At 46.7% G+C, this 15,000-nt stretch overlaps 2 protein-coding genes across 2 annotated transcripts in view; both read right to left on the reverse strand.

The window, feature by feature from the left end:
* Positions 1-3,601: 3,601 nt before the first annotated feature.
* LOC134449622 (endothelial zinc finger protein induced by tumor necrosis factor alpha) lies at positions 3,602-8,770 on the reverse strand. Its single transcript, XM_063199651.1, has 2 exons — positions 7,786-8,770; positions 3,602-7,370 (listed from the first exon to the last, which is right to left on the reverse strand). The coding sequence occupies exons 1-2, from the start codon at positions 8,252-8,254 to the stop codon at positions 5,830-5,832; spliced, it is 2,010 nt and encodes a 669-aa protein (XP_063055721.1). The 5' UTR covers positions 8,255-8,770; the 3' UTR covers positions 3,602-5,829.
* A 755-nt stretch (positions 8,771-9,525) lies between these two features.
* The window catches only part of megf8 (multiple EGF-like-domains 8), a 64,664-nt gene continuing 59,189 nt past the window's right edge, over positions 9,526-15,000 (reverse strand). Inside the window, exons 43-44 of the mRNA XM_063199652.1 lie at positions 14,475-14,601; positions 9,526-13,778 (exon numbers count right to left, since the gene is read on the reverse strand). Coding sequence (XP_063055722.1) covers positions 12,150-13,778; positions 14,475-14,601 — 1,756 coding nt within the window. The 3' untranslated portion in view covers positions 9,526-12,149. The remainder of the gene's footprint in view (positions 13,779-14,474; positions 14,602-15,000) is intronic.

The raw sequence follows: 15,000 nt of genomic DNA on the forward strand, positions 1-15,000 counted from the left end.
TTAAAGTGCTTTGTGTTGAATTTTATTTTTTTTATTATGCTATGAGCTTACATTTTGTTTTTTGATTTACTTACGTATTATTAAGCTTAACTGTGCTATACCATCACACTGGCCTTGTTTTCCATAAACAGAAATACATGAAACGTACTTAGTGAACTTGGTGATTCAATGGCTATGAGCTTAATATGAGAAAAACAATATACAGGCCAAATGTGCCATGTGAGCATGTGTACACATTCAAACTATACCGTGTTGCACTAAAAGCATTGTAGATGGACTGTGTGTGTGTGTCTTGCTCAGAGAAAAATGAGAACTGGTGCACTTTTACGGTAGGTGAGGCTTGTCAAAACCATATAATCATTTAGTAGGCCTAAGTTTCATGTACTATTTCCTGAAGACCAGAGAGAGAGGTAATAAAGAAACAATGTGGAAAACGTCTTTTAAAGTCAGAATAAACATAGGATACAGTATTTGAATTGCCCTTTGAGGAAATAAATGGTTGCTGGTAATTTTATACATCAGTGGGTTTAACAAAAAAAAGAGATGTTTTGGAGATCACATAGCCGGCATCAAAACAGGTTGGTGAACAAACATCAAGGTTCTCACCCCTCAACCCCCCTCGTCACCCTTACCCCCCACACACATACAAAGAAAGAAAAGCCTGATTTATTCTCAAAGAAATTCGTCGAAGAACGTGTAACAAGCCCTATGTGCCCCGGGGCCGATCAGAGAGAGAGAGGCGTGTGTGTTTGTGAGTGTGTGTGTGTGTGTGTGAGAGAGAGAGAAAGCAGGGGAGAGAACAGATGGCATAGCTTCTTGTACTCGAAATTCCCAGATGCCTCCGTGGACAGCTATCTGTTTCCCCCTGGTGCCTCAACGGCGGAACTGCTCCCATTAGCGGTCCCCTGTGGCACGCGCCAAGACGAAGCAACTTATCTGCATTATGGCAAGTCAAAGGGATGAACGCTGTCACATCCGCCCAGTATGATCGTAAGCATAAGCAAGGTGACGTGTCGCTCAAAATCTCCATAGGCATTTGGCCTCGTGTTTCGGAGGTTGCATATGCTCTTTTCCTCCCTGATGACCTGATTGCGAACTGTCCATCTTGCTTCAGCGCTCCCCGTTGCCAGAGCCGAAAACATATTTGGTGCGCAATCCATCTCAATTTTAAAAATCTATTACCTCTCTTTGTACGACTCGCTCTCTCTCCCGGCACCCGATCTTTAAGACTCGCGTTTGTTCCAACAATTATTATGACCACGGCAACACACACACACGCCGTGAATTAAAGAATACAGTGCTCCCATTCATCTCTCAGGGCCTCCCGCTCAGGAAGACATGGGGCCTAAATGAAAAATGGACACGCTTTAAAAAGTATTGATCTCGGCTTTAAACAAAGGTACACTCAATATTATTTAGCTCTAAATACATCTTTGTTATCTGTGTTGGAGTGCCAGTTACGGCCCTGTCCTCGTAATCACGGACATAAAAATAATAGACCAATTCCCTGTGAATTAATAGGGACAGGGGTTGTTTGGGGCCTTGAGTGATATATCTCTGGGGGTGTGATGTGAGGATGAGGAAGAGAATAGCCCATCTATAGGATATGTCTGGTGGAAGGTCTTGGCAAAAGGCGACGCTGGTTTTCCTTTTAAAATCACAAAGGCTTATTACGCAGCAGAAAAAAAGCAAGGCCTATATGATGAAATTAGCTATATAATACCATAAACAAACGCTCAGCACAGCAATAAAATAAGCTCAATTATAGTAACAGAAATATTGGTATGTTACTGAATGAAATAAAGGTTAGGTTATGTCAGGGGATGATGCTCAAAGCCTATTTATTTGAACTCAGAGTTCAATCCATAAAATCAGGCCCATAAAAGCATGCAGCAACTGCTATGATTGTACAATCTGATTTGGAAAGCAGAAGCATAGTCACTAAAAGCAAATATTTAATGTAATGTGCTATATTGGAAGATGAATGAGTGTTTCCTAAGTAATACATGATGTTACCCTCCTCATATTTCCACAGTATACTTAGTGCACAAAAATGTAGGCTATACAAACTTTAAACCATTGTAAAGTAGTCATTTGTTAAATTTCATGCTTAAAAAATCTCCACCTGTTCTCAAGCAGATGTTTTAAGTCTATACCAGGTATGGCACCTGCAAGTCACTGAAAATGAATGCAGACACTGAAAGTGAATGCACAAAACAGAACTGCATGTGATTTGTACCCATCGTAGTGGATGTCAGTCTGAGCAAAGGTGATGACAAAACAATGAAATTAAGTCTGCAAATTACATTACACTTCAAAAATGACATACATATATGTTCATAAACACCTACTTCACAATAATCTAATGTGTCTGAATACATCTTTTAATATACCCCGCTGTATAATAGGTGACTTACAAGTCTAACACCAAACATTGTTAGAGATCATGTGACAGATGTCTGCCTGAATCGGAGTGAGAATCACACCACCAAACAATGAGCAGGCGAGAGAAGTGTGTTACACCTGGCTAAACAGGGGGGGGGTACCAGATGAGTGCAATGTAAAGACGTAACCTCTAAAACACAGGTGTCACTGGCTGAAAGCCATCTGGCACAGGAGTGAACAGGAGTATGTACGGAATTTACATTCAGCACAGTTGCCATTCATTGTATCCTTGCATTGAGGGAAAAATAAGATGGAAATTCTTTTAAAAAATGACCCTGAGCCATTAAACTAATCAATGATTAGGCTACTCAATCATCCACACATATTTTAAATATTTAGATAGACACAACAAAATATGAAATATGGTTGCAATATCAAGGACATTTTAGATTTAAAAAAGTGTTGTAGCACTGTTGCGACATTATGACCTTGTCCTTTGACCAAATCCATTAAATTACTCTAGTGCTATGCTTTAGTGTGGCGCACTACTGGCTCTGTGAACTCTGAAGAAAATTTACAAGTCAAGAACAAGGAGATGGTTGTACTTTAAGTGCTTCCAAACCATTCATGTTTATTCATTTCATACCTCTTGATAGCATAAAAATAATAAGTCATCAGCATAATCATCAATTAACCCAGATCCCACTCAACCGGACACAAACAAATTATGAGTCTATGGTTTACCTGGCTGCTTGCTGCTATAATACAAAGCGTTAATCAAAGCCTTTGCTTGTCATGGCAAATATCAACATTTACTGATCAGAGCAGTTAATGGAAGTTCATCACCGGATTAAGTATTAGGCCCATCTACAGCCATATGAACTTTATTGTGCAGCAGGCTGGCTTAAAATGTCACATTTGATATCTCTAACCAACAACAAATATTTGTTATTTCAAACCAACAATCAGTCCATACTTTGGTATTCTAACAGTGATACTGTCCCATTTTTGGAAATACGCTCATATTAAACCTCCCCTTGAGTTAAATAGTTGTGTTTTACCTTTCTCCTGTACTTTCAACCGTTCTCTGAGTATGGCAGTGCAAATTTTACCTCCATGCTAACAGTTAGCATTGACTTCTATGAGACCAGCTGGCGGCTAACTGGTCTCATAGGACTCAATGTTAACTGCTAGCTTGGAGGTAAAATTTGCACTGCTGTACCCAGAGAACGGTTGAAAGTATAGGACAATGGTAAAACCCTATTATTCATCTCAAGGGAAGGTGTAAAATAAACTCATTTCCAAAAATGTGACGGTATCACTTTAAGTTCATGCAACGGTGAGGAAAAAGAAATGAACACAATAACAAAAACAAAACAGAACAAAATCAAAAGGCAAGGCAGTTAACCCTGTGCTCCTCTCTACCTGTTCACATTTGCATACGATTACAAATGAACTTGGCCATTCAATTAACTGAAATAAAAAATAAAATGAAAATAGAAATCAAAATGCCTAAGTTCCACAGGCCGTGCCAGTCAAAGGTGTAGGTAAGTCATGACACAGTCTTGCAATAAAACACAAATGTGTCTCTTACAATAAATAAATTAATTTGGAACCCAACCAGGAATCATCTTTTAGTGGGCCATAAGGCTGTAACGATATTGGATTGAATCGATAAATAGTGATACGCAGAATAACAATACTGTATCGCGGTTCAAGAAGGCAGTATCGTGATATGCCCTTTCAATGTTCTGTTAAGGTGCCGGTATGCTTGCTGCAAGATACGCGAACGCGTGCACGATTCGTTCATGGACGCGTTAACGTGCGTATTTAATGTCAATTTTGCGCGCGTTGGACACGGCAGCCAAATGCGTGCGTCTGGTGCAATATCTTCAAACTCGCTGGGGGCGACTGTAATATGGACTGCGCAGTTCCACGCGTGTGCTTGATATGAACACGACAATGGCAATAACTTTTAAGAGCGTCTCATTGAGTTTGTCCGAAATTTCAAACATTTGTGATCATACTTCCTTGTTGCACTTTGAAAAGGGAGCATGCACATACAGAAGTAGTAGCAGTATTCTTTCCTTGTCCAGGGAGCCCCTCTTTTTGTTTTGTTGTTTTCCTTGCCATCTGTGTTCCCAATTTCCCCATCCCAATGCTGCGTGCTCTCTGCCCCCTGGATGATACCGCCAGTATTTTGCGTCTTGGTCAACTGCTTTTGAAGCAAGCATGTGCTGTCGGTTGCTCGCGGTGACGCGCGTAATTTACAGCTCGCAGCAAGCATACCGGCACCTTTACTCTTCAGCCCAAAAAACAGGAACATGTGATGTGATAATGATTTGAGGCTTGGAAGCACTATCATTGTTACATTAAAACATTTTTTAAAACAAAATCACGGGGTGCATCAAACCATAGGTTAAAAATGGTGATACGAACCCAATCGTGAGTGGAGTGTATCGTTACGGCCCTAACAGGCCGTCATCATTTCTGTTCTTTTCACTTACAAAAAGCTCACACATGTTGATAGTCATGGGTATAAACTAAAGTTGTTACTGCTGTTCAGTGCTGCTAGTCACAATTTTGAATAATTCAAGAGCATAATCACAATATAGCTTTAAAAAAGTCCAAATAGGTGTTATGATATGGCTATGGATGACTACCTGCCTCATCATCCCCTTCATAGGTAACTTAAACCCTGGAAAATGATTCTGTCCATCCTTAAACAAATGTCTCTGTGGTACCCCATCATGATTCAAGCACAGTTCCAAATTTGAGAACTTGTGTAGCCATCTACAATGGGTATCGTGGGTTCTTTCTAATATACGGACTCCCGTCCTCCCTCGCCTGTTTGTGGCCTCCTGATGACGTTAGTGACGACAGAAGTGCATTTCAATATCACGTAAAAAGCGCAATTCATTTTCTCATTTGCAATCAGGGTTGTGAATGAAGAATAGTCCCCCAAAAGTTGCTGTGGCTAGGCTGACAGCGGGGAAACGTTATGGTTTTCTCCACGGAGGCGGGGCGTCAGTGAAATGCGGGGCCACAAGCACAGGCCGAGGACGGGAGTCTGCATACTGGAAAGACCCAAGTACAGTATGTCCATGCCAGCTGTTCTAGCACCCTCCCCCCTTCTCTCAGAGCATGCTGACCATGTGCCCGCTGAGGTGCTGTGATCAGTCAAAGGTAGGACTTTTCTTTTCTGCTTCACGCTCTCCCCACCCCTCCTCTCATGTTCTTAGAGTCCGTGAACCAAAAGGTTATTTTTTTCCCCTCTGCGAACCGTGATGACAATGTGTACCGTCAGCAGGTTCATCTGGCTAACAGTCACGTGTGGAAAAAGTTCAGAGCTTGGTATGAACAAGGGTGGTTCGCACTTTTGTGCCGAACATAACTGGTGCGGGCACTGGCACTGGCACCGTTCTGCTCGGCCTGGAAACAGTATCAGTGCATGCTGCGGATGTGGCCGCTGAGGTGGTGGGACCTGGCGAAGGCAGACGGGCAGTGGGGGCACAGGTAGGGTTTCTCCCCCGTGTGCGTGCGCATGTGCAGCTTCAGGTGCTGCACCAGGGTGAAGGTCTTGTGGCACTCCTCGCACTCGTGCGGCCGGATGCCCAGGTGGCTGCGCCGGTGCTTGCCCAGGTCTCCCGAGCTGTTGAAGCGGCTGGGGCAGTCCGGGCACGGGAAGGGTTTCTCCCCCGTGTGCGTGCGGCGGTGCTTGGTGAGGTCGCCTGACTGCACGAAGCTCTTGCCGCACTCGCCGCACGTGTAAGGTCTCTCCCCGGTGTGAGTGCGCTGGTGGTTCTTCAGGTGCGAGATGCGGCCAAAACTCTTGTCGCACGTGGTGCAGTGGTAAGGTCTCTCGCCCGTGTGGGTGCGCAGGTGCGTCTTCAGCACGCGGGCGTCGGAGAACTTGCGTCCGCACTCGCCGCACTGGTGGGACTTCTCCTCGCAGTGCACGCGCTTCTGGTGCAGCCGTAGGTTGCCCTTGACGGCAAAGTGCTTGCCGCAGTCGGGGCAGCCGAACGGCTTCTCGCCGGTGTGGCCGCGCTCGTGGTTGCGCAGCTCCGTGCGGTGGCTGAAGCCGCGTCCGCACTCGGTGCAGGTGAAGGGCTTGATGCCGGTGTGCGTGAGCAGGTGCGAGTTCAGGTGGGTCATGCGGGCGAAGCACTTGCCACACTCTGGGCAGGCGAAGGGGCGCTCGCCCGTGTGGATGTGCAAGTGCTTGGTCAGGCTGCCGGCCTCCTTGAAGCGGCGGCCGCACTCGCCGCACGCGTAGGGCATCTCGCCGGTGTGCGTGCGCGCGTGGATTCTCATGCTCTGTATGGTGCGGTAGCGGTTGCCGCAGTCGGGGCACGCGATGAGAAGGTTCTCGGCGGTGGGCGTGCTCTCGTCCACTGTCGCGGCGGCGCCCTCTTCTTTCACACCGTTCGTATCCGTTTCAGTTTTTGTTTCGGTTTGTGTTTCGGTTTCCGTCTCGGGTTTCGTTTCCGTTTTCGCTCTGGTCCTGCGTCGAGACTTCGCCCCTTTGGCGCCCCTCGGCTGTGGCTGGCAGTTGTGCGGACCCTGGGCCCATACCCCGGCGAAGCTCTTGCGGCAGCCGGCGCAGCTCAGCTCCCCGTCCACGCGCACCGTCTTCAGCCGGTGCCAGCGGCTGCAGTGCTTCTGCAGGCAGTTGAGGTAGTGGAAGCTGCGGTGGCACTGCGGGCAGGGGTGGCGCTTGCGGGGCGGCGGCGTCATGGGCTTGGGGTGGGCGTGCCGCTCGTGGGCCACCAGCTGCCCCTGGTTGAAGAAGCGGCGATGGCAGAGGGGGCACTGCACCATCAGACGCATGCTCTCGGGGAACTTGTGCTCGGACGCCTGCTTCTCCAGAATGGCGTGGTACTCCGTCTGGTGTGTCCACTTCAGGTGCTTGTCCAGGTAGGAACGGCTGGTGAAGGACATGGAGCAATGAGGGCACGGGAAGAAGGCACCGCCAGACTGGTCTGTCAGGAAAGAGAAAGAGAAGCAGGCTAGTCCTTCAGTCAAAAAGCGAATGATAAACATTGCATTGTTGCAGTTCCGACACATCAGCCAGAATTGAATGTTGTGATATGGTAATGTGGACACAGGGAAACACACATTGAGACACATACCTACTTTCATTCGTCTGTTGCAGAAAAGATTAAGAACTGTTTTTGTCTGCATAGAAGCTGAGCATGATTGTTGCTGCTGCAGGCCTCTGATTTTATCCAAGAACACACGTGAAGGGAATTACAAGCTCACAACTAAAGTAATTTTAATATTACACCTACGGTATATACACCAAGAGGCAAGGGCTTATGAGAAAGCAAAGTAACATCTGAAATAAACACTTAACCGTTCCAAGTGGAAGAAACGATGACAAGTCTAATCTCCTACCTGAAGTGGACGTGCCATCATCATCCTCAGCACCCTCTTGCTTGACGTCCTGATCTCCCTCATCTTCTTGCTTCACACGAGGCTCCACATCTTCCTGCTCAGGCTGAGTAATCTCGAACTCCGATTCTGGCTCTGATTTTATTCGCACAGTCCAACCATTTGGTTCCTCGCTGCCTGGCTCCAACTTGGGGGACACCGCACCGAGGGGACAGGGTTCGCCATCGGTCATCTCCTCCTTGATCACCTGCGACTCGTCGTGATTCGGTTCTAGTTTGATTCGAGGTTGGCTACTAAACCCAGCATTGCCCTCTGCGTTGACAATCGCAGTGGACTTGGGCTCTGGCTTGACGAGTTTATCTATTTCAGGCGAGCGGTCTAACTCTACAAGGACTTCCAGGTTGCAACCGTGCCCTGGTTTTATATTCCTCTTTTTTGACGGTTGCTTCTTTTTCTTTGAGTTGACTTTCATTCTTACTCTAGATCCAGTGAGCGACTACTATCTGCTGTAGCTTGTCCCTTGTCCCTAAATGATAACAGTTACAATGGTCAAACATCCAGTTGTAGCCTTCGCTAATAGGCCTAATCAATGGGCCCAATTGATTCAGGTTGATAACCACAGAATTCATGCGTGAAGCATGAATGTTTTAATACCGTTCAAGATTTTCTAGGACGACTGACCACACATAACACGGCACGTTTACAACAGTATCACATTCACCCTTTGAAAGTTTACTTTGTAAACATGAACAAGCCATAAGGGCAGATGTACTGTCATTCTGTGGCGCCGTTAGCTAGGCTGAACAAAGTATCTCTTTTGTCTGTCAGGCTAGCTAGGAAGCAATCACCAACTCACAGCCAGCCAAAACGAATTCACTCCTTGCACTGATAATGTCAATAAGTCCATTGTTGTCCGCTGTTATTGTTCATGCAACATCACACTTTGCAAAAGCTGCGAAGTAACAAACCTTTCCTACCATCTGATCAAGTGTTGATACCGGAAGATATCCTCGCTCGCGTCGCATATCACAACACGTATGCGACTTTCGACCAACCAGATTGCCTTGCTGAGGTGACGACAACAATTTGACAGATTACAGGAATAAACAAACCAGCTACAACGTTAAATTCCTGCAAATAGATGCACTTGCATTTCATTTGGTGTATGTAGATCAGTTATTTTTGGATATTAAAAGCCACAATTAAGAATAAAAGCCTGTACATAAGTAAAATAATGCAAGTCTTGTACTTGTTATTCCATGTTAGCCCAGTTTTCCCCTATATTCTTAATGTTTCAATTATGTTCTTTACTTCATCCCTTTATTACTGTACGCTGTATTGGTCCTGTCTAATGTTGCAGGTCCTGCTGATGTTAGTCTTGTCTACGTCCAGGGCCGCTGTTAACGTTTTGGGGGCTACGCATAACTGGAGGCCCCCCTCATAATTAAATAATGATGACGATAATAATAATAATAATACTACTAATAATAATAACATTTTTTTTGTCAATGTCAATTTAGGAGGCCCCAATTTTGGGGGCAAAGTGGTTGAGGCCCTACGCTCTCTGCTTACTCTGCCATGTCTAGCAGCGGCCCTGTCCATGTCTTTCTTTGCATGGGATAGAGAAAATAATAATAATCATCATTTAAATTTTCTTGTATGACCTGCACGTGCATATGAAGAAACAATACAATCAAGCTGAGCTGAGTCCATGTGTCAAAAGAATAGACTGGAGATGAGACAAACATTTTAGTATTTTATTAGATTTACCGACTGCAGACCAGGACAGCAAGTCAGGCATATAACAACCATCTTCTGTACAACAATTCTGAAAAAGACAGAGCAACCAAAGCAATGTACAAAAAATGAGAGAAATTACCATAATAAAAAAATAGTAGCAAACAACACAATGTCAATAATACAACCAAAAACAAACACGGAAACACAGACAGTGGAGGCGTACTAACTGATGCACATTTACAACAGAGTGAGGGAGGCAACTTTGTTAAGCTGAAAACACAGAAGGCCTTTGTGAAACCTAGATATCGCAACATAATCGTTTCATTTTCTCAATGAACATAATGCAGAATTTCAAAGAAAAACAAAAGCATAACTATTATCAGTCATATCGTTCGATATTTCAGTCCTTAAATGTAACATTTGTAAGACTTTTTTCTTGATCAACATGAGTATATTATGAAAGGTCTGAGCTGTAATTTGGGGGCTACATCAAATACTGTGCTAGAAAATATCTAATATTACAACTGAACATACACAAAATAAATCCAACAAAACACTGTAACATAATCCTGAAAAAATTATAAAATACTGATAGTGTCGTCACTTTATGATAGGGTCCTTTCTTTCACAACTATTGTAAGTCTCTCACCAGGAGGCTGACTTCATCACATTTGCACAATGGCCATCAACCATTTGTAGTATTCCTTTTTTATTGTAAATGTCTCTTAACTTGCGGTTATTTCCTAGATTTCCCTTCCCTGAAATGGGTGTGGCCAATCAGAATGTAAGAAAAGAACCACGGTAGCTCTCATTGGCTGACTCAATCATCCAATTAAAAAAAGAGCTGAAATAAAGAACATCACAGTCCGGCATCAAGTTGGCCAAACTAGTCTATCAAGCACATCAAATTTGTTTGTGTGATAGATAATCATACCAAAACGATAAATCAAACGTCAACCAACCAACAAAACAAACAAAAAAAGAATGAAAAACGAAACAAAACAAGAGCTCTCCAATCAGACATGATGGTGCTCCTTTTGTGTAATGAGTGTGCGCATGTGTGTTTATGTGTGTATCTGTTAAAGTGTGTGTTTGTTATTTGTGTGTGTGCATGTGTGTTGATGTGTGTACCTGTTAAAGTGTGTGTCTGTGTGTGTCTGTGTGTGGTTTCATGGTGATGGAAACAAATCTTCCCATCTCAGGATAGCAGATAACGAAAGCACTCCCAAAACAGGCAGGCAAACAAAAAAAGAGCCAGACAAGGACCCATTCATTGGATGTCTACCACACGTCTCGCGCTCATACAGCCAGTGTCTCACAGACACAGTGCTGCTGTCGCAGAAAGGCATTTGCAGAGCAGGCTTACGAATGGGACTGCAACACTGCAACATCGAGAAGAGGAACATTGGGGTGAGGACATCAATTCCTATATGTATAGAAAAAGCGCACAGATGAGCAATTACGTTTCCCAACAATTTACAAGCAGTATCACATTTACCGCAAAACACACCTAATTAGACAAACCCTTTTGTTTGAAGTGTTTGTTTGCCGTTTTTCCAAGTGTTTCGTTTTCATCACGCTCCCTTTTCTTTTATATGCGACAATCAGGTTTGTTGAACATTCACATGGACTTGATGATGTCCACCATTTTGTTTTCGCACCAAATTTTGCTGTTCAGATTGTCAGTCAAAGGGATCGTTTACGTATAATAATAAAGCACATAATGGTTCCGACGCAAATACACACACCTATTAATTACCCAAGCGGTCAGTCTTTTAAAGCAGTCTGTCTGAACGGGCGGGCGTACGCCATTGGGGCAAACGTAGTGCATTTTCATAGGCCTAAAGCCTTGGTCATCATATCATGTGACATATATCAATGAATAACGAAGCCATAAATAGACATGTTATGCAAAAAAGAGGTTGCTTGATAACTCATTAATTAATTACACAGTGTATGTACAGGCGTGTGGTGGACACATTTAGCCTTCTCTGACTATTAAATTTCACTCCCTCACTCTTTCTTTTATTTGGCCAACTTTTCTTTGACAAGCTTCAAGTAATAGTTCAGAACCTTTTTTTCTTTTTCCTTCAAGGTTTCCTTCAGTGTCATTCTCTTCATCTTTCAGTCTAGTGTCTTTCTCTTTTTCCAAATGTCTCTTCTTTGTCTGTCTCAAGTCTTTGTTCCACTCTCCCAGCTTCCCTTCTTCTTAAAATGCGTAGTAGCCATCTTTGGCCTCTTCTCAAACCCTTTTCAATTCCTCACTTGTCCGTAGTTCTCCATGTGTGTATTCCAATATGCAGACTTCCGTCCTCCCTTGTTCACTTGCCTACTTGTGACCTCACGATGATGTCACTGATGACAGAAAATGAATTCAACATCTTGCAGAAGCACAATTCTAATGTCATTTTCTCATTTGTCATTGGGATGGTGAATGAAAAACAGTCCCTCAAAAGTTGTTATGGCTAGGCTGACAGCTGGGAAGCTTTATTGTTTTCTCCACAGAGGTGGGGCGAGGCCACAAGTGCAAGTGGAGGACGGGAGTGTACGTATTGGAACACACCCCATTACTTTCCTCCATACACCCCACCCTACCTACCCAGCCAGCCAGCTACCATCTTCCTCCATTACATGGCCATGGTGGTGAGGTGCTGGTGGCCCAACAAGCCCTTGCGTCCGACCCCGGCGCCGGCGTGCTGCCCGCCCCCGCTGTGCCCGCAGTACTCCTGCAGGTTCTGCCGCAGCGTGACCAGCGCCGAGCCCAGGCAGGCCCGGTTGGGCGCCAGGATGCCGCCTGGCAGCTGAAAGAGCACGGTGGCCACGCCCGCCATGCCGTCGTCGGTGGGCTCCAGCGTGATGGGCCCCACCTTGAAGGACGAATAGGAGAAGCCCATCAGCTGCGACAGGAAGGGGTCCGAGCGGCAGAAGTGCTGGTAGCCGGCGTGTGTGGTGGAGGGCGGATGGTGGTGGTGGTGGTGATGGTGGTGGTGGTGGGCGGAGGGCGCGTTGCCCGTGGTGGCGGTGGTGGTGGTGGCGGAGGCAGGCGGGTAGTGGTGGTGGGCGTTCAGGTAGTGCAGGGGCAGGTGCTGCCCGCCGCTGTTGCCGCCCGCCGAGCTCAGTGCTGCCGCCAGGTGGTGGTGGTGATGGTGGTGGTGCAGGGCCGTGCCCCCCGTGCCGGGGTCCTGCTTGTAGGACGGCGCTCCGGAGCGCCCCCTCTGACCGATCACCACGCCGCTCAGCTTGCCGGTGCGGGCGTGGGCCAGAGAGATGCTGCTGCCCCCTCCCCCTCCCTGGCCGCCGGGCGTGGGCAGGTAGATGAGCTGCGGCTCCTCGGGCTCCAGGTAGACGGTGAGCTTGGCGAAGGGCCGCGACGCCATCTTGGTCATCTCCTGGATGTGGCGGCGCTGCTCCCGGCGGAAGTCCAGGAACTGCTTGACCTTCCAGAGCAGCACGCAGACGGACAGGAAGAGGAAGAAGCAGGAGAAGAAGACGGAGAAGAAGACGAAGAGGTCGATGTGCGCCTGGTCCTGCCGCAGGAAGAGCAGGCCCTGCGACTCGCCGTCGCGCTCCCCCGTGCCCACGCCGCGCAGCGCGATGTAGAAGCGGCTCGACTTGAGCGAGTGCACCTCGTGCGGGAAGGTGATGACCACGCGGTCGCGCACCTCGCGCACGATCAGCACCGTCATGGGCTTCCACACCGTGATGTAGGTGATGAGGTCCTGGGCGCGCTCCTCGCGGATCTCCCGCTCCCCGATCCCGCCGATGACGCCTCCCACTCCGCCGCCCAGCCCCACGCCGGACGCCACGCGCGACGCCAGCAGATTGGACGACTGATTGGCGGAGAGCTTGATGGGGGAGGGCTGTAAGGGCATCTCCTTATCACCACCGCGCCCAACGGGCACGCCACCGCCGCCGCCGCCGCCACCCATGAGACTGGTCTCGTCCTCCACGCGGATGGTGTGCACGCCGGAGCGCTGGTCCACGTCCACGATGAAGGTGTCGTGCGAGTTGGAGACGTAGACCTCCACCTGGCCGAAGGTGACGTCGATGGTGACGCGGATGTCCACGTTGGTGAACTTGGGCTGTGCGGCGAAGAAGACGGTGCGTCCGCGCGGCAGGTTGCGGATGGCCGGGTCGTGGAAGCAGTTGGTCTGCGAGGTGGGGTCGAAGCAGCACTCGTTGTCCACGTTGAACTGCCGGTAGCACTGGCGCCCGTTCACCGGCGTGCCGTTGAAGGACTCGCGGCACTTGGCACACTGATGGAAGGAGGGAAGTAGGGAGGGGGAGAGAAGGAGGAGGAAGGGAAGGGAAGGAAGGAATGAACAAAGCAAGAAATGGTGGTAAATGAATGTGAGAGGTGAATAGACACAGACACATGCAAGCAGGTTAATCCTGCATAAAAATATGATGAAAAGCAACATGTGTAGACAGAGGTGTCCATCCTGGTTTCAGGTAGTAATACCCCGACAACAATTCCAGTGTAACAGTTTCAGTGTTTCTGAGTGGCCCATGTATTGGCCTTGAGTGCTCACAGCGGTCAAGATTTTAAACCAAAATTCCACACACTGATCATTACACATGTATTTATTGCTCACAAGGATTAGGTCATTCAGACCTTCCTGAAGCGGGATCTCTGGATATGGATTTGGATACGGCATGGGTGAGGAATCTTTTTCATTGGAAGGGCTTCTTCAAATTTTACAATTTTACATTTTCACTATGAACACAAACCAAGATTTCCGCCAGCACTTTAGGAATATATTGAAGGCGTCCACCTTTACAACAGACCCCACCTTCACTAGGTCCACTGAAAATGTAACTAAATGGCATTGCAAATGTTATTTCTAAGAGATTATATCGGGGGCCAGATAGAATGGCCTAACAGGCCGTAAATGGCCCCGGTCTATATAGGTTCCCCACCCATGGAATATGACAAAAAGGCAGAGGCCTACCTGTGACCTGTAGCACTCTTTGCGTTCAGCAGGGTTGGGCATGCAGTTGACCGTCTCCGTGTTGTTCTGACAGGGACACCCAGAGCCGTCCATGTTGCAGGTGGAGGCATGGCCGTTACACTGACACCTACAGGCAGGAGGGAGAATCACAAGCATCTCTCAATTATTAGAGAACCAAAAAGCTTCCATATAGCAAATGCAAAGAATACTATACTGTATTAAAACAAAGCAAAAGAGATAAAACAATTAAACACAAAAGAAAAGCATCAGTATAGCAATAACATACATTTTTTTCCCTGGCCAGTATCCAGTACCCTTCAACCACAAAATATCTCCTTTCCCCTAAGGCCACATGCAGCCACTATATGTTTGACAGGGAGGAGGAAATCATTTCTTTTTTTTTTTTTCTTTTTTCTTTTTTTTTTACAATTTGCAATTTTAAAGGCAAGCCTTCATCTTCCACACGCACCAAACCAGACAAGCAATGTTCTTCACGTTGATACGTAATGGCAGAGTCAATAAGCAG

This window comes from Engraulis encrasicolus, chromosome 5, assembly GCF_034702125.1.
Source record: "Engraulis encrasicolus isolate BLACKSEA-1 chromosome 5, IST_EnEncr_1.0, whole genome shotgun sequence".
Classification (NCBI taxonomy): Eukaryota; Metazoa; Chordata; class Actinopteri; order Clupeiformes; family Engraulidae; genus Engraulis; species Engraulis encrasicolus.

What these genes read in the sequence shown, in the direction of transcription:
- LOC134449622 (XM_063199651.1), bottom strand. Translation starts at nt 8,254, where the DNA reads ATGAAAGTCAACTCAAAGAAAAAGAAGCAACCGTCAAAAAAGAGGAAT. An exon ending in TGATGGCACGTCCACTTCAG is followed by an intron (nt 7,371 to 7,785) that starts GTAGGAGATTAG and finishes CTTTCCTGACAG; the next exon opens with ACCAGTCTGGCGGTGCCTTC.